Source organism: Sinocyclocheilus rhinocerous, unplaced genomic scaffold, assembly GCF_001515625.1.
Source record: "Sinocyclocheilus rhinocerous isolate Xijiao unplaced genomic scaffold, SAMN03320098_v1.1 scaffold1609, whole genome shotgun sequence".
In the NCBI taxonomy this organism is placed as follows: domain Eukaryota; kingdom Metazoa; phylum Chordata; class Actinopteri; order Cypriniformes; family Cyprinidae; genus Sinocyclocheilus; species Sinocyclocheilus rhinocerous.
Genome location: NW_015633539.1, coordinates 60,677 through 78,001, shown reverse-complemented (window position 1 = coordinate 78,001; position 17,325 = coordinate 60,677). Strand labels below are relative to the sequence as shown.

At 36.2% G+C, this 17,325-nt stretch overlaps 2 protein-coding genes across 2 annotated transcripts in view; both read right to left on the bottom strand.

Annotated features, from left to right (window-relative positions):
- Positions 1 to 3,174, bottom strand: part of LOC107744316 (coiled-coil domain-containing protein 15-like) — a 12,710-nt gene extending 9,536 nt beyond the window's left edge. The window contains exons 1-2 of the mRNA XM_016557886.1: positions 2,846 to 3,174; positions 1,661 to 1,810 (exon numbers count right to left, since the gene is read on the bottom strand). Coding sequence (XP_016413372.1) covers positions 1,661 to 1,810; positions 2,846 to 3,043 — 348 coding nt within the window. The 5' untranslated portion in view covers positions 3,044 to 3,174. The remainder of the gene's footprint in view (positions 1 to 1,660; positions 1,811 to 2,845) is intronic.
- An 810-nt stretch (positions 3,175 to 3,984) lies between these two features.
- Positions 3,985 to 12,750, bottom strand: LOC107744315 (hepatocyte cell adhesion molecule-like). The gene is made up of 7 exons (XM_016557885.1): positions 12,451 to 12,750; positions 7,684 to 8,025; positions 7,311 to 7,592; positions 7,109 to 7,202; positions 6,928 to 7,013; positions 6,129 to 6,199; positions 3,985 to 5,797 (listed from the first exon to the last, which is right to left on the bottom strand). Exons 1-7 carry the CDS (start codon positions 12,536 to 12,538, stop codon positions 5,468 to 5,470), a joined length of 1,293 nt encoding a protein of 430 aa, XP_016413371.1. The 5' UTR covers positions 12,539 to 12,750; the 3' UTR covers positions 3,985 to 5,467.
- Between the last annotated feature and the right edge of the window lie 4,575 nt (positions 12,751 to 17,325).

The window sequence follows — 17,325 nt, the reverse complement described above, 5'->3', positions numbered from 1 at the left end:
CATAACAAAAATAACAAAAAGCGAAGATATTAATACTGCAACACTGAACGTTCAGGTCTCAGAAATTACCCATGCATGACTTCCACGAAGGGAATAAATTGGTTTGAGGTGTAAGACGAGGGGCTGCTTTGCTGGTTAGTTGCGATACTTTGCTCTCACACTCAACCTGAAGATAGTGTTCACACAAATAACTTTTTGATTGTGGGTATTTAAGCATTTGTTAGGACAAATTTGGACTTTTCACTGCCATGTAAAGTTCCAAGTAAAGCAAAACCAGTCCCTTTTTTAAGAATAAGGTGACATGACTTGCATACAGCCATTCAGACAAACTTATGGTTGTTGTAGCAATAAAATACTAAAGGCATTTTCCACAAATATTTTGTGTTTAAAACTAGCTACTCTCATACCATGTACACTGCCGTCGGGGTGAAACGTTTTTGCAAAAAGTAATACTTTTATCAATATTGATATGAACTAAACTAAAACGATTAAAAATACTTTTCAATATATGAAATTAAAGTAAAAATAAAACAAATATTAGATGAAACCGTTCCAATTGCCATGGCAATATAATAAAAATCTGAAGTACTAAAATAGAAATAAATTATAATTAAAGGTAAATAGAAATATATAAACAAACTAATAAAAATGATAAAAGCACATTAAAAATTACTCAAACTAAAGTACAATAAAAATAAAACTGAAAATGTAAAAATGAAAGCTAATTAAAAATATTAATAAATGCTGTAATAGTATATAAATAATATTAAAATAACACTGACTTGTTGATGTTGATCAAAAACGACAGTAAAAACATTTATAATGTTACAAAATATTTTTAAAAAATACAAAAAAAAAGTATGCTGGTTTCCCCCCCGAAAAAATATTGAGCAGCACAACTATTAAAAATACTTTTCAATATATGAAATTAAAGTAAAAATAAAACAAATATTAGATGAAACCCTTCCAATTGCCATGGCAATATAATAAAAATCTGAAGTACTAAAATAGAAATAAATTATAATTAAAGGTAAATAGAAATATATAAACAAACTAATAAAAATGATAAAAGCACATTAAAAATTACTCAAACTAAAGTCCAATAAAACTGAAAATGTAAAAATGAAAGCTAATTAAAAATATTAATAAATGCTGTAATAGTATATAAATAATATTAAAATAACACTGACTTGTTGATGTTGATCAAAAACGACAGTAAAAACATTTATAATGTTACAAAATATTTTTAAAAAATACAAAAAAAAAGTATGCTGGTTTCCCCCCCGAAAAAATATTGAGCAGCACAACTTTTTTCAACTTGATAATAATAAAAAAATATTTCTTGAGAATGATTTCTGAAGGATCATGTGATGCTGAAGACTGGAGTAATGATGCTGAAAATTCAGCTTTGTCATCACAGAAACAAATTACATTTTAAAATATATTAAGATATTATTGTAATAATATTTCACAATATTACTGTTTTTGAACAAATGAATGCAGCTTTGGTGAGCATACTATACTTTATACACAAACATTAAAAAAAATCTTAGACACCAAACTTTTGAACAGCAGTGTAAAGTTTATGCTAGATAATAGCTTATTTAACATAATTAATAGATCTATTTCCAAAGAGCACAGGATTTGTATGTTTTCTTACTGTCTCATATGATTTCAGTAGCTGCTGTTGTTTGCGCAGACGGGCCTGCTGCGACGCACGTTCACGAACTGCATCCTGAAATCGGCGCAGACTCTCCTCTTTCTCTCGTCGGGTCTCCTCCAGAAACTCTTCTGTGAGCAAAGCCCGGACCTTCCTCACACAAACACACACACACACACACAGGGTTACATGTAAGGGACATGTGTGGCTATGAATCCTTAATCTGTCTTCATCAGGTACCCATTAGTAGGAACATCATTCTCAAGAGGTCATTTTATTTGAGTGTATTTATGAGGGTTTGCAATTTGTGTAACCCTAATTTGGGATATATCTAAAAAAACAAAAAGCTTAAAAATAAATAATATATATTTTTAAAGTACAATAAAAATAAAAAAGAACACAATTCAAAAGAAAAAAATAAAACTAAAAAAAAATAAAATAATAATAAGTAATGACCAGTTGTATTTTAGTATCACATACTATTATCATTTTTATTAAGATTTTAAATTAGTTTTTATTTTTCCATTTTCATGCAGTTTGGTTGTGTTTTGTCATTTGTATTATTATTATTATTGTTATTATTATTAAATATGTCCTTAGTTTTATTCATTTTTCAGTTTTAGTACTTTAACTTTAATGAAAAATAGAAATCTTGTCTCAGCAACTAGGTGAAATTAAATAAGCTTAAGTTTTAGAGAGAGAGAGAGAGAGAGAGAGGTCTTTTAACCAAACTTTAGATTTTACTCAGTAGCAGCTATAGCTATTTGGGCCCAAATGTTGGTTAGTGATTACTGTTACCTTTTTTTTTTTTTCTTTTCCTATAAATTTCCCTTCTAATGTGGGACAGACCAAAACAGTGGCTCTTAATCCTGGTCCTGGGGACCCACTGCTCTGCACATTTTGCTTGTCTCCCTTATTAAACACACCCGATTCAGATCATCAGCTCGTTAAGAGACAGATCCATGAACTGAACTGAGTGTGTCAGATGAGAGGGACATACATAATGTTTTGGAGGCACAGCCGGGGGTCCCCAGGACCAGGATTAAGAGCCGCTGGACCAAAATCACCCTGGTGTGTATACACTTAATGAGACACCAACATGTACCGTATTAGTGGAAAGTGCCAGTCAAGGAAGCTCGTTTTCAGCAGCATCTCTACAGCTCTCATGTTAGTGCAAGTCCTTACCGCGGGATGTTCCAGACTCTCATCTCCGCTCTCTACCCAAACACCCACAGGTGCCACAGCCGGGTTCCTCTCTGCCAACACTCTCACATCTGTGGCCTTTCTCCTGTTTCCAGAGGTTATCCTTTTATTTTCTTTTAAGAGCTTCTTTTGTGTTATCGAAGAGCAAACCCTTTCTTTAGCTGGTTTTGTTTGATTCATTTTCGTGTAAAACCTGGTAGATATGAATTGGTAGTATTACTATCATTTATGGCTTTTCGGGAGTCACTGATGTTCAGACCTTATTACCAAGCAAGACACCGATCCTTCAAGGAAAAACAAAACTTCTTTATAGGACTCTTTATAAGGTACAGCGGTTCATAATGTTTCTACTGTCCTAATGCAAATTGCGTTAATATTTCTACTGCTGTAACTGTCAGAATTAAAGTTACCGTTGTCAATGACGCTAACAGGATCACAACCTTTTAGACCCGCCCATTTATGATTCTATTGGCTACAGCTTGTAAAGATAAGATTTTATTCGTCGAAAGTAACGCCATTCAAAACTTGTAGCGATTAGGCCACGCCCGATGTGCTCCTAAATGTAAGTTCGATGGGGAAAAGAATACCTGCTCGTTTTAGTTCCATGACAAGTGTAATTTTAATACTAGACCTGAGCGAATGTCAGTGACTAAAATTAAATATGGTGGTTTTACACAGAATTCCACATCCCTCTAATTCTTATTATAACTTTGATTTATATTGTGTATCAATTTTAAACGGAGTTGTATTTATTATTATTAGGCTATTACTATAAGATATTACTTGAAATGGTCACGTTGTTATAAAAATTGTTTTTATGTAATGTTCCTGCTTATAGAAGTCCGTTTTTGCCACGGAATAAAATGACAAAAAAATAATTGAGTCTTCTAACTTTTTATCTTTGCAACTGCGAGTTTAAGTCTCCTTGGTCTCTTCTTTAAAATCCGAATTGTAAAGTCACCCTTTCTTTCTTTCTCCACCACTTACAGTCTTTTAAAACTTTTGTTCGTGCCTGGAACTGTTTTGGAGGCATTGTTTTTCCACAGGGTATTCTATTAGATTCTATTCTATTCTATTCATGAATTCTATTCATTCCCTGCGCTTATTTGGGTTTCTGTCTCTAACTTATACATTTATGCATGGGTATGAATCAACACAAGAACAGCCTGCTCCCTTTACAATGCCTGTTCTCAACGGCCATGCCCATGCATAACAAGGAGCCTACTGTGTCTTTTGTGTGAATCAGCATGCACATTGTCTCTCCCTTTTCAGGAACAGTATGAACTTCAGTGAGAGAGACACGATTACATAATGTTCAGATTATGAGCAGGAGAAACACAGGACAAAATCAAATATGTAAAAGATTGCATTCAGGTCTTTCTCAATCTTTTATTTAACATCTTCATTACAGATCAACTCTACTTGTCATTTACATTCACTAAAATAAAAAAGGAAACAGAGAAACTAGAAAAGGAAAGAAAAACATCACTGTTGGCTTGACAAAGCCTTTCCTTGAAATTGTGTTGTTTGAATACTTGGGCAGTTTGAACACATACATACCTATTTAGGTGGTTGCTAGGGCGTTGCTAGGGCATTGCTTGGGAGATTTGGCTGGTTGTAGTGATTTCCAATTCTGTACATTTGAACGTTTTTGTTGTTTCATTATTTTTTGTTATTAATTTTAATTTCTTAATATTTCTGGGCTCACGCATGCACTCCGAGGCGAGCTCCGCAGTACACTTCTAACCAACAATCAAAGCAGTGTTATGTCACGAAAGTGTGGGAGGAAGACTGCGAGGGCTCAGTGCGATTTGGGACAGGGCCTATGGAAGGCTCAAGACCATAAAATTTGGTCCGAATGCAATGATAGGATGTCCTACCTCCACGTGTACACATACCTCCACGCAGCCAATAGCGAGAGCTTGAAGTGTGGCTATTGTAGCGGAGCCAGAGGGTGTTTAGCCGGTGTGGAAAAGGCATGGGAAAAAGACATTCAGATTCCCGTTACTGAAGTGGAAGCCAAAAGAAGACTTCAAAGACAGGCCAAAATACAGAGACAGACCCAAAAAAAGGGTAAACATTGGTGTTTTTACAATATGGAGGAATTTGATGGAATGTTTGGGTTTCAGTCGATACGACGAACTCATGAGTTTCTTCTAGACACGACAGGTAAGCGAAAGTTAAAACTTTTAGCTCAATATTTTAACTTAGAAGTATTCCTAATATGTTGAATCTTTTGTTGAAAGTAGCCTACTTTTATCTGTTGAGACATGCCTTCACTTTTATAGACCCGTAAGAGCTGTGTTTGTGATGTTTTGGGGGAGAGTGGCGTTTGCAAAGGTTGCCTGAAAACTTGCTTTATTTTTGGAGTTCTGCTAGATGACACTAGTAGAGCAGAAACGGCTACCCTACCTTAAACTTGGGCTGCATCCAAAATCACTCACTTCCCTACTATATAGTAAGTGAAAAAGAGTTTGCGACAAAAGAAGTGTCTGAATTCACAGTACTCATTAAGGGTATAGACATACATTAATGCAAAAGTATTTGTGCAGTATCTGTCTTTTTGCAGCATGTGGGCTCGGCAGATGTGGTAAGTGCTATCATCTATGTTTTTGGGGAGCCTCTGGGATCCTGTGGAGGGGTGGATGGATCCTCAGGCATCCTGGCTGGAGACGAGGACGCAGGGCGCTGAGAGGCCCGATCAGACCCTCGGCTGAGGGGCGGGGTGGGGGCTGGTGGGCTCTGACTGTGTCCCTTCCTCCGGCGATGGTGCGGTGGGGATTTAGTGGGGGTGCGAGGGTATCTGCGAGAGGAGCGCGCTGGCAGCTCAAGCAAGTCGGATGGAGGAGGTACTGAGCTGCTGTAGCTCGGAGGGCTGCTGCTGTTGGAGGTGCATGTTTCACACGTTGACGCTGGTTCGCCGGGAGGAGAATCCTGAGGATATCAATTAAGTACAGACATTTACAGTCTTCACACGCCTACATCAATGCACTTGAAGGCGCGGGAAACTTCTAGGCTGTTCTTGTAGCACAGAAATATGATAATCTCATGACCTATTCTGCTGTACAGTATATTAGAATATGTGGTGAAAGCATGAATATTAATGTCTAATGTAAAGAGATGTTGCAGTCAGGGTTCAAGCTTTGCTCTCTGACTCACAGACAGCTCTACTGAGGTAATGAACCACTCATCCACTTGAAAAGCTATTTTTAAACATAAAGCAGGTGTGCTGGGAGAGGGAAATTCAATAATGATGTCATAATACCTTCTCTTTTAAGATGTAGAGGGATACAGGATTCCTGCGCTCGTGATCAGTCATTATTGGGATGGCATCATCTAGAAACATAAATGAAAAATGAATCTAATCTAATCTAATCTAATCTAATATAATATAATATAATATAATATAATATAATATAATAATAAACACATGAATTAAAAATACTTCAATAAAAATACATGTTTGCTGAACACAATATTTTTTGCTTGTTTTTAAAAATTGTGGGACAAGTCAAAATAATTTTCTGTGGTAATAATAATTAATCACACATTTTAGCTGACAATTTAATTTAAAATTAAATTTCTCTCCAGCATTATGCATCCTTTTCACAGACTGTGATGATGTGTTTCAATTTTCATATTTTTTTAAATAATGTACAATTATAACACTATACTTTGTATTATATTACCTTTGCATCAAATTACTAAAAACTAGTTAATGCTGCTTTGAGGGTGTTTCTAATACAGCGGCTGTGGAAGTGATGATAAATTTGCCATAATTATTATATATTATATTATATTATATTATATTAATACAGTAGGATTAATAAAATATACAATTAAATAAAAATCTTTAAAATCAATAAAAATACAAAATGCATGTCTGTTGTACAGTATTTAAAATAAAAAACTTAGGCATGAGTCAAAATTATTTTTTATGGTATCAACAGTACATTAGAACATTTCTTTTAATTCCTAACAAAACTTATTTAAGCTTAATTAATGAGCCTGTTTGCCCAGTGTGTATTTACACTTATGAAATCGATATCAGCATAATTACATACCCTCTGGCTTGACGTCTTGATACCTGATGTGATGATTTTGTGGAATGGAGTGTGGTTTAACAGTTTTGGACTTCTGTCTTTTTGATCTGTTAATGAAAGTATTTGTGGTGACAAACAGTTTACACCAACATTGTCAACTCAAGGATGGACGAGGGGCAAAGGGGAAAAAAAAAAGTCATACTTTTTTGACGGCTTCCAGCAAGCACACACAGTTACAAGGGTGACGAGGAGGAAGATGCCCACTGTAGACAGTATGATATAAAGAGTGCTCCTTTCTGGAAACAGGAGAACATTTTCAGCCGTTTTTACTTCTTAAAGAACTGCAAACATGACACAAATATGTACTGAATATGTAAAATTATGCTCAAATAACCCATTCTTACTGTAAACGGTGAGTCTGACTGGTAGACTTCTCATGCTACTAATAGGGTTCTCCACCATACAGCTGTAGACGTCGTCATCAACCATCTGAACACGTGTGATGGTCAGGACCTTCTGATCCGGGGACAGCAGCAGACGGGTCTCGTTTAGTAATGGATGACCACCTTTTGCCCAGCCGTAGGTGGTCTTAGTGCCTGTTTCATGGGTGCAGTTTAGTGTGAAATTCTGCGTCAGTTCCAGCACGGTGGAGGTGACCATGTGGACATGTGGTTTAGAGATTGGCTCTGGCAAAATATCAGGCATGGTTTTATTGTTATGAGTTACTGCTAAAAGTAGATTATGATACCAGTTAGGATTGTGTTATGTTTTTCTTACCATCCACCGTCAGATTGATGCTGCTCTCTCCAGTGAAGGTATCATCGGTGATGGAGATCCCTACTTCATAAGTGCCCTCATCAGACAGCTTGAGGTTATGGAGTAGCAGCGTTCCATTCTCAAACACAAGGATACGGTCTCTGTATTCTGGTCGCAGGTTACCAATGATCTCCGTGCCAATGGACTGGACCACTGTAACAGGTTTGTCCCTTTTCAGGTGCCATTTGATTACAGGAGGATCCAGACTGGTGCTTGAGTATCGGACGGAGAGCAGAGCTTCTCCACCCACCGTCCCTCTGATTAGAGTCTCGAGACTGGTGATGTTCACTCCCTGAACACATGCTGTGACATGAACAATCTAATTCAAACATCCGATTTATGAGACAAATGCTAGTTTGCCAAAATGCAAAGAGATCAAGTCAGCACCAGTGACATAATTATCTAAATTTAAGATTTCTGTTTTTGAACTGCTTATAAAATTTCCATGTTTTATCATAAACAAAAGATAACACTTTATTTTAAGGACCAATTCTCACTATTAACTAGTCTCCGTGCCAATGGACTGGACCACTGTAACAGGTTTGTCCCTTTTCAGGTGCCATTTGATTACAGGAGGATCCAGACTGGTGCTTGAGTATCGGACGGAGAGCAGAGCTTCTCCACCCACCGTCCCTCTGATTAGAGTCTCGAGACTGGTGATGTTCACTCCCTGAACACATGCTGTGACATGAACAATCTAATTCAAACATCCGATTTATGAGACAAATGCTAGTTTGCCAAAATGCAAAGAGATCAAGTCAGCACCAGTGACATAATTATCTAAATTTAAGATTTCTGTTTTTGAACTGCTTATAAAATTTCCATGTTTTATCATAAACAAAAGATAACACTTTATTTTAAGGACCAATTCTCACTATTAACTAGCATGCATATTACTAGCATATTGGCTGTTTATTGGTACTTATAAAGTCAAGTCACCTTTATTTGTATAACCTTTATACAATACTGGTTGTGTCAAAAGCCCATATTAATGTCTTATTCTATTTTACCCCATACCTAAACTTAACAACCACCTTACTAACTGTTAATAAGCAGCAAATTCGGAGTTTATTGAGGCAAAAGTTGTAGTTAATAGTTAGTTGATAGTGAGAATTGGACCTTAAAATAAAGTGTGACCGAAGAAGCTAATAAACTTAAATGTGATGCATATTTGTGAGCCATACATTAATGAAACAGGTAATAAACAGGTAAGATTCCTAGTACTAATAAACTGAATGTGTTTTAAATCAGGTTTATATATTTATCATCAATAAATCTGACTTGTTATAATCTCATACATTTTAACTAAGTGAATATTCCTCGTTCCTCGTTTTAATAATGTTCATACTTTTTAGCTGAATACTTGTAATTGTTTTCACAATGAACAGTTTTATTTAGATTCTCAGCAATTTGAATACATTCTGAAAATATTATTTAATTAAAACAGATGTGAAAAGTTAGTGGTTAAACTGTCACGATTTTGAGTGCAGAAATGACTGATAAATGTGCATCACATAAAGTTTATTATTTTATGTTTAATTCAAATGAATGGAAATTTTCTATTCAGTTTAAATTATCTTAAATGTAGGCCTAAATACAAACACACACACACACACACACACACATATATATATATATATATATACTGTATATATATACTCCTTGCATAGTGATTTTAGTGTTTGTTTGTTTTTTACTCAAAAAAACACATTTTATACAGCTCAGTGTTCATATCAGGGTTCATAATCAGAAGTTTGATGGTTTGATCCACAAAAGGATTGACCCATGACATGAGCCATTATGTATTATGCTCATACATAAAGAGTACATAATTATTACCTGCGTTAAATATGACTGATACTGTAAAATTGTGCCATTTTTATTCAATTTAGCATTGCATTTCTTTCGCCATATTATAGAAGTGACACATTTTTTATTCTGAATTGTGACATACATTTCAGTCAAACTCTGTGAAATTTTTTGTTTCAAATTTTTTTTTTTTTCTTTTTTAGAAAAATAATTATTCACAATAGGGCCAACAACATGCATTTAGAAAATAGATGCATTTCTATTTCATTCCAACTTTATGTTGTGTTCACTTTAGGTGATGGTTAGTGCATGCAGATTTGGAATTCCCCTTATTATTGTTTCCACACACACAGGGAAGATTACTCTTAATTTGTCAGTTTGGTAAGGCCTCACCCTGCCTTCTTTCTGACTTCACTGCAATCTTGTGCATGTAAAGCTATAATAACACTCATCAGATCCCATTGCCAGCGAGGGCAACAACATAACTTACGTAAAGCACACTTGCACAGTCCAAGCCAACTTTTACAATGAGCTCTTTCAGATATTGATGACTAATATCACAAAGTCACAAGCCAAAAATGGGTCACAGCTCTGTTCTGACAGGCTCACAGACAGCAGGAAAAATAATGACAAATAACAAAATGTAACTAACTATATAATCATGCATAGTTATAGCAATATTCACTACCATTTAAAAGTTTGGGGTCTGTAAGATTTCTTTAATTTATTTGGAAGTAGAGTTTTATGCTCACCATAGCAGCATTTAAAAAACTACTTTCTTATATATATATTTTAAAATGTAAATTATGTTTTTGAGGCCAAAGTTGAATGGTCCTTCATAAATTATTCTAATATGCTTTAGAATATGCTATTATTAAACGTCAATGCTTCATTCTTAAAAAAGATTTGTTTTACTTTAGTACTGTACAATAAATATTTTAGTAGGTCACCTTTTAAAGCTGTAAGTATTCTAATGTAAAGCATCAAAGATTCTCATTCTCTTTGTCTGATAAGCAGCAGAATAAAGCCTGTGTGGAAACAGCTCATCTCCTTAGTAACTGCTAACAGTGGGAAAGGCCTGCCAGAGATGTGCACACAAAAGCTTGAATTGTTTGGCCCAATTTCCTGGCATGAAAAGGACGTACAGAGCGACAAACAATCAGTGTGATTAGATGGAAAAGTGACACACGGGGCTCCTGTGAGTCTGTTGATGACAACATTGGCCAATTGTACAACACAAACAGCTTCTAAAGCAGTCATGATGCGAGGATAGGAATGGGTTTTCATGATGTTGTAAATAGCAAAATAAAGTACATTGTAAGTCGTCTTTGTCCATCTAGTAACTTATTGTCTTAATGCTGATATCTGCTCTGACACTGCTTCATGGCACAGCATTACACTGTACTAACTAGACTACAGAAACCTATAGAAACAACATTTTTATTTTACTCAACATTTTTTATTTTTTTCCATTTTCATTTGAGTGCGGTATAACAATGTTCCGGGTTTTTTTTTGTGTCATACTCATAATGTATGAATGTCACTGCATTATATAACCCAATATAAAATCCAATGGAATTTATTTTAACCCTGTACATATGAAAAAAATAGTCAGAAAAATCTACTTTTGTTTACTTTTTTCTCTTTTTTTTGCATGCATGTTTTTTTGAGTATAATATTTGATACATCATGCTTTTATGATATATATATATGGAGGGGAAAAACACCTCAGTTTCATTCAGAGGCTCAAACTGAACATACTTGTAAATATGCAATTTGGTGCAGGTGCTGATATTTACATGTCCAGAAAGTAAGATGAAATTCTGAAAGCTTGTAATGTAAATCAATGAAATCCTGTATAGCAGACAACTTACATAACATGCATAGACATATCAGTTGTCACTCTATATAGCCCAATAATATGTTTTTGTAAGATGATATTTCAATTCTTAGATTTATGATCAAAGCTGTGTAGTTTTTATTGAGGTGGAAAACATATAATGCAATACAGTGCAATGATGACTGAGAGGCAAATAAATGTTCCTTAAAAGCCTGATGTATAATTTTTGATACTCATATTTTAACATGATTTTTCTAAAAAAAAAAAAAAAATGGTGGATGGACAGTCAAGTTGCTTGAGTCCAGTAAGTGAAATATTACCAACACTATAAAAGTTATTCTCTCGTTTACTATTTAAATTTTTTTTAAAAAAGATTGAAAAATATTTCACAGCAAAAGACGTGTACCAATGTTAGAAAGGCCTTTTACTTGCTAAAAACGTCAGTCAGATGACAAAAGGCATGTAGAAGATTGTGTAAAACAGGTTTTTCAGCAAAGTTTTGATCATGTTGATCATTTAGGGCCTCAGACATTTGCATATCAGATATGATACAGTAGCCTTTATAGAGTTTAAAAAAATGCAAGAACACTTTTTTCAAAAAAGCGATTTGTCTGGTTTCAAATGATAACAAAAATAGATATTTTGTTATTAAGATAAAAAGAACTGTTAGACATTTTGGCTGCCAAACATCAGCTAAAAATCATATTGACACCAGTTAAAGATTTCAGAAAAGCTCAAAAAGTGACACTAGTCCAGAAGAAAGCTGTAGCATTATTTGTTTCCCACTTGATTTGAGATTTTGCTACCTTATGCTATGAAATTCATCCATTATAAGTGTGATAGAAGTGTCCAAAATCTAAAGTCTAAATTTACTGGTCTACACATTACAAGACCCATCAGAACTTGCCATATGCAATGACATTAAACTCCTTGAAATATCTTATACAAAACAGAGAATATAAAAAGGTAAAAGAACTTTGGTATTGAGCTTTCTTTAACCAGCCATAACTACGCCACAAGTTCTCGATCTAGGCCAACAACATTATCATTCGCTAAAAAGTTACATGTGTCCCTCTTACCTGAGTGAATCAGAACTGCAAGGATCAAGAGGAGAGGAGCAGCAAAAGCAGCTGATGCCCAAGAGAAAGCCTCCTTCTGTGCCTTCATCTTGGGTCTAACTTTCACAGTCTTCCCAAAACAATTAGCATGATTTGTTCACTCTGAGCACGTCCCCCACCTCAGAGTCCTGCCATTCCTTCCGAGGCTGGGCTATGCCATGCTGCTGACAAACACACACGCATAAACACACACAGACCTGCACTCACTCACACATGTACATGTGCACATGCATTCTCACAACCAATGCACTATGATGGCATGTTTGTTAGTCATTGAATGGGTCTGTTTGTGTAAGGGGAGAAGGGGGTGCTATGTGTGGGGAGGTGCTGATGCTTCATGGCCTGACTGTTTATTGTATTTCACAAATGAATTTTTCTTTTAGTAATTAAGATAATAATATAATAAAATAACAGGGTTCTTAAAAAAATTATAATGCAACATGCAACATAACATCTCATGTTAGATGAATAAAAACGAGATGAAAGAAAATAATGGAAAAATGACAATGACAAAACAGCATTGACAGTATTTTAAAGGGATAGTTCCACCCCACAATTAAAATTTTGTAATTATTTACTTGCCCTCATGTCGTTCCAAACCTGTATGACTTTATTTCTTCTTCTTTATTTACTTCTTCAATGTTGGTAACCATACAGTTTCTCAACAGTTTCCATTGACTTCCATTGTATTTTTGCAAAGATAATAAGCCAAGGGGAACCCAAACTGTTTGGTTACCAACATTCTTCAAAATATTTTCTTTTGTTTTCTGCAGAAGAAAGAAAGTCATAATGGTTTGCAATAACATAAGGGTGAGTAAATAACATCAACATGTTCATTTTGGATGGACTATCTCTTTAAGACTCTTTAAGTGCCTGCCTCTCCTGATACACTTAAAAAGAAAAATTAAATTAGAAGAGGAGAGCAGGCATAAAAAACCTTTATGCCTTTATTTTTAAGAGAAAAAAATAAGCTGATCTGGAATCTGACTTGCTATCAAACAACTGATCACAAGGCATGTCAAGAACCAGAACTGGCTGATTTTAGATTGCAATTGAGCAGTTGACTAATAACATGGACAATGTTGTTTTTCAAGATTTTATGTTAAAATGTATTTTAATGTACAAGCTAGTTTGCACAAGTTTAGATGCTGGTCGCCATTTCCTTTAGTTTATTTTTCACCATATTTTCTTGATACCTTTGTTTGACAAACAATAAAAAAAAAATGCAAATATTATATATCTGCATAAATTATATACACCTTAAGAATATGCAAAAGTAGACTCTCAATTAATATAAATTGTGTGCATAATAAATATAATTGAATTTTATTTCAAATCTGTGAATCTGTGAATTATAATTCATTTTCAGCACTTTATTTTATTGAATCCAACACAAATACACAGTCTGCTCCACTTTTGCTGATTATGAATCATTTTCTGTATACACTGTGATGCTGATATATCTTTCCATCTGTCTCTTTACAACATTGTTTCTTTGTTATAAGCTGCATTAATCTCTGTGCTTGTGTTTTATCAATGGAAACATGTAGTAAAGCTTTTGATCTGTAAAATTCCCCTCAAGTTTAAAGATTCTTTCAATAACAACCCTTTAAAGACTTTATGTAGACAGCTTGGATTCATAGGGCACATTTATACAATGCTGCCCTCCACTGGTTTGAAAGCACCAAATTGACCCCTCCTTCTCTGTCCCACTACAAAATGGACAGTGGCTCTTAAAGGTCTCCAGATGAAACTGGGGGCAAATAAACATAACATAACATATAACACAACACGACACGACACGATAACAACCCTTTAAAGACTTTATGTAGACAGCTTGGATTCATAGGGCACATTTATACAATGCTGCCCTCCACTGGTTTGAAAGCACCAAATTGACCCCTCCTTCTCTGTCCCACTACAAAATGGACAGTGGCTCTTAAAGGTCTCCAGATGAAACTGGGGGCAAATAAACATAACATAACATATAACACGACACGACATAACATAACATAACATAACATAACATAACATATAACATATATAATATATCTTTCCTGGACAGGCACTACAGTCTAGGAGCTACTAGTAAAGTGAACCTTATCAAAATTCACATTTACATTTATGTTCACATTTCCCTTTAACGAATACACATACAGTATAGGAAGTAATTAAGCCAGTGACTAATTCATTTTGCATCATATACTGTAAGTCAGTGTAGGTGTAATGACCTCTTGTCATTAACAAGCTTGTATATGTCAGCATGAACATGGTTTCTATAAGAAACAAAAGCCATATTTACCAACAAAAATGAGAGACGAAAGGTGAACATATGAGCCTACAGAAGCAGGAGGCAACACTATAGCAGATTTTGTCTGTGTTGCCATTGGAAACCTGAGTGAAATTCATATTTCATAACTCTCCCACTCCCGGCTGAGTCCCTGGACGTGTCAGAGCGAGTGGGAGCCAACGTGGGCGTAAAGTGGGCTCAGAGGCTCCAAAGCAACTTAAGGCTCTCATCCCACAGCGCAACACAGCGCAGGATATTCAGTTACTACTCATGGATTCAGACATGCTGGGGTTGTTGCTATGCTGAATTCCTTGAGTTGTGATTTGCTTTGATATGAACTATGTGCCCTTAAGCACCTATTTTTGAGAATGGCTCTTGAAGAGTATTTTTAGATCAGAAAATAGTATTTTTTAAGAGGTGTGTTAATATGTGAAAGAAAAGGAAACAACATTTTATGATAAACACACACACACACACTTCTTTGAAAGTGTGCGCAGTAAATTTTGTTCATATCATACAAAGATGAAATGCCAGATCACACAAAGAAACTCTCTCAGCTTATTAAAAAAAATGTCTGGTAACCTAAATATATGCCTAATGTAGTAATATCTAAATTAATTGGTTCCCTTTTGAGGTGGAACTTCGACAGTGTGTCATGGAGTTGATGCTATGGAGAACACCATCCGCCTGACTGGTGTCTAAAGCATATGCGACCTCATGCCAATATTCATTGGCAAAGACAGTCCATGACGTCACAAGCGGAGCACCTGTGAGTATAAAAGGGTGTCTGCAGTACACGTCATCAACCTTTTTTTATCTTCAGAAGCCGTTTGTTTGTAGCCCATGTTATTGAAGACATTGGAGAATTCAATCAGCAAGTGTTTCAGAAAGTGTGTGCCTCCATGTCCTCGCCATATGACACCTGAGGAAACCCACGATCTGGTTAAACAGTTGTTTGCATGGGAGAGGAGTACACACGTTCTGTGACAAGCTCACATTGAGGAAGCTCCACTTGCACTTTGCTCTCTTCTCGAGGAATAGGGACAAATGTCTGTACCCCACGGTTCGTTTCCCACTGCTGCCGAGGCAGCTTGAAGACTTATACTGTGGGGATAGCAGATGGAGCTGGGCAAAGGTTTTCAGAGTGTGGTTGCTCTTTCTCAATCCTCGATTGCTGGCTTGAACGATCTGGTGGATCAGGAGGCCCAGTCTCAGGCATCTTCCAATGCAGCAGAAAGCATGTTGCCGCGGTGCCAGCTCTCCCTGAGGAGTTGGATGTGGTTGGAAAATGGATGCAGCAAGCTCTCTCCTATCAGCCCCATACGCGGGAAACTGTTGGATTTTATGGCCCGTATGCACAGCTACAGTTGATTGGATCTGTGTCAGGAAGCCATGATTGTCCCTCCCCCATGAGCCTGCCATTTCAGGTGATCACACTGAGTTGGAGAGATTATGGAAAAAAACACATTGAGCTCTCTTATTTCCCTTTCAGTATTCCAATTATGCAAATGTGGAGGGATTGTGCGAGCTGGGATACGTGAAGCTGTTGAGGAGACGCTGGCTAGCTATTTCTCACAGGGTCAGGCATCCTCAATGAAGGCTCCGGTCTGGCCTTCCAAACCATTACAGACCACCTTGTGGTTGATTGGCAGGGCGGATGTAGCAACGGGTCAGGCTGGAGATGCCATGCACATGATGGCCGTATTGCAGGCATACCTGATCTGCTGACTTGGATTAGGGGCAGGGATTATCTCTTGAAACAGTCGCTGAATGGCAACATTGAAGGTTTTAATATGAAGTGCTAATTATTGAGGGTTTTAGTGCTTTGCATGCTCCCTTTGGTAGATTGCTAAAAAGACCCTATAAGGGTAGAGCAGGGGGAATGGAAATATGATAGCCGTCTCACAAGACTCTCTCTGTTTTGTTTACCGCCCTTCTCTCCCTCCCCAAGGGAAGAAGGGATGTATGCTCCCCTTTGGTAGGGTGCTTCTGTAGTTCTCTCAAGATGATCAGTATTACAAATTGACTAGTAGATTTGGATCACTGATGATCCTTTAAATTGTAGTATTCTATAGTTTAACCATTAAATATAGCGAGGCATGGATAAGTGCTTTTACTCAGGTCGGGCTATGAGATTTCTCCTCTAATTAATCTAGGGACATTAAAATGGAATAGAAGCTCCACCGTGGGCTGCTCCCTAAGAACCATGTCAAAATACTGGTGAGAGATGCCTGACATAGTTGAAGCTATGTGTAATATGGTGTTTTGGGTTGTGTTTCTTGTTCATGTTTTCATGTCTTCATCAGGTAGATTTTAAGGATAGCTTCCTGAAAGACATTTTCCGTTATGGTTTGGACAAAAATGTATCTCGGTTAATGCCACGCAATAACCCCACACTGGTCACTAGAACAATATATAGATTTTGCTCTGCAGTTGAGTGGATCTGCTTTCACTGTGGGTGTCATTGAGGAGGAACATGACACTTCCCCAAAGCCTGTTCACGTCATGCCTGCCAAGCCAAGGTCTGCTCACATCATGTCTGCCAA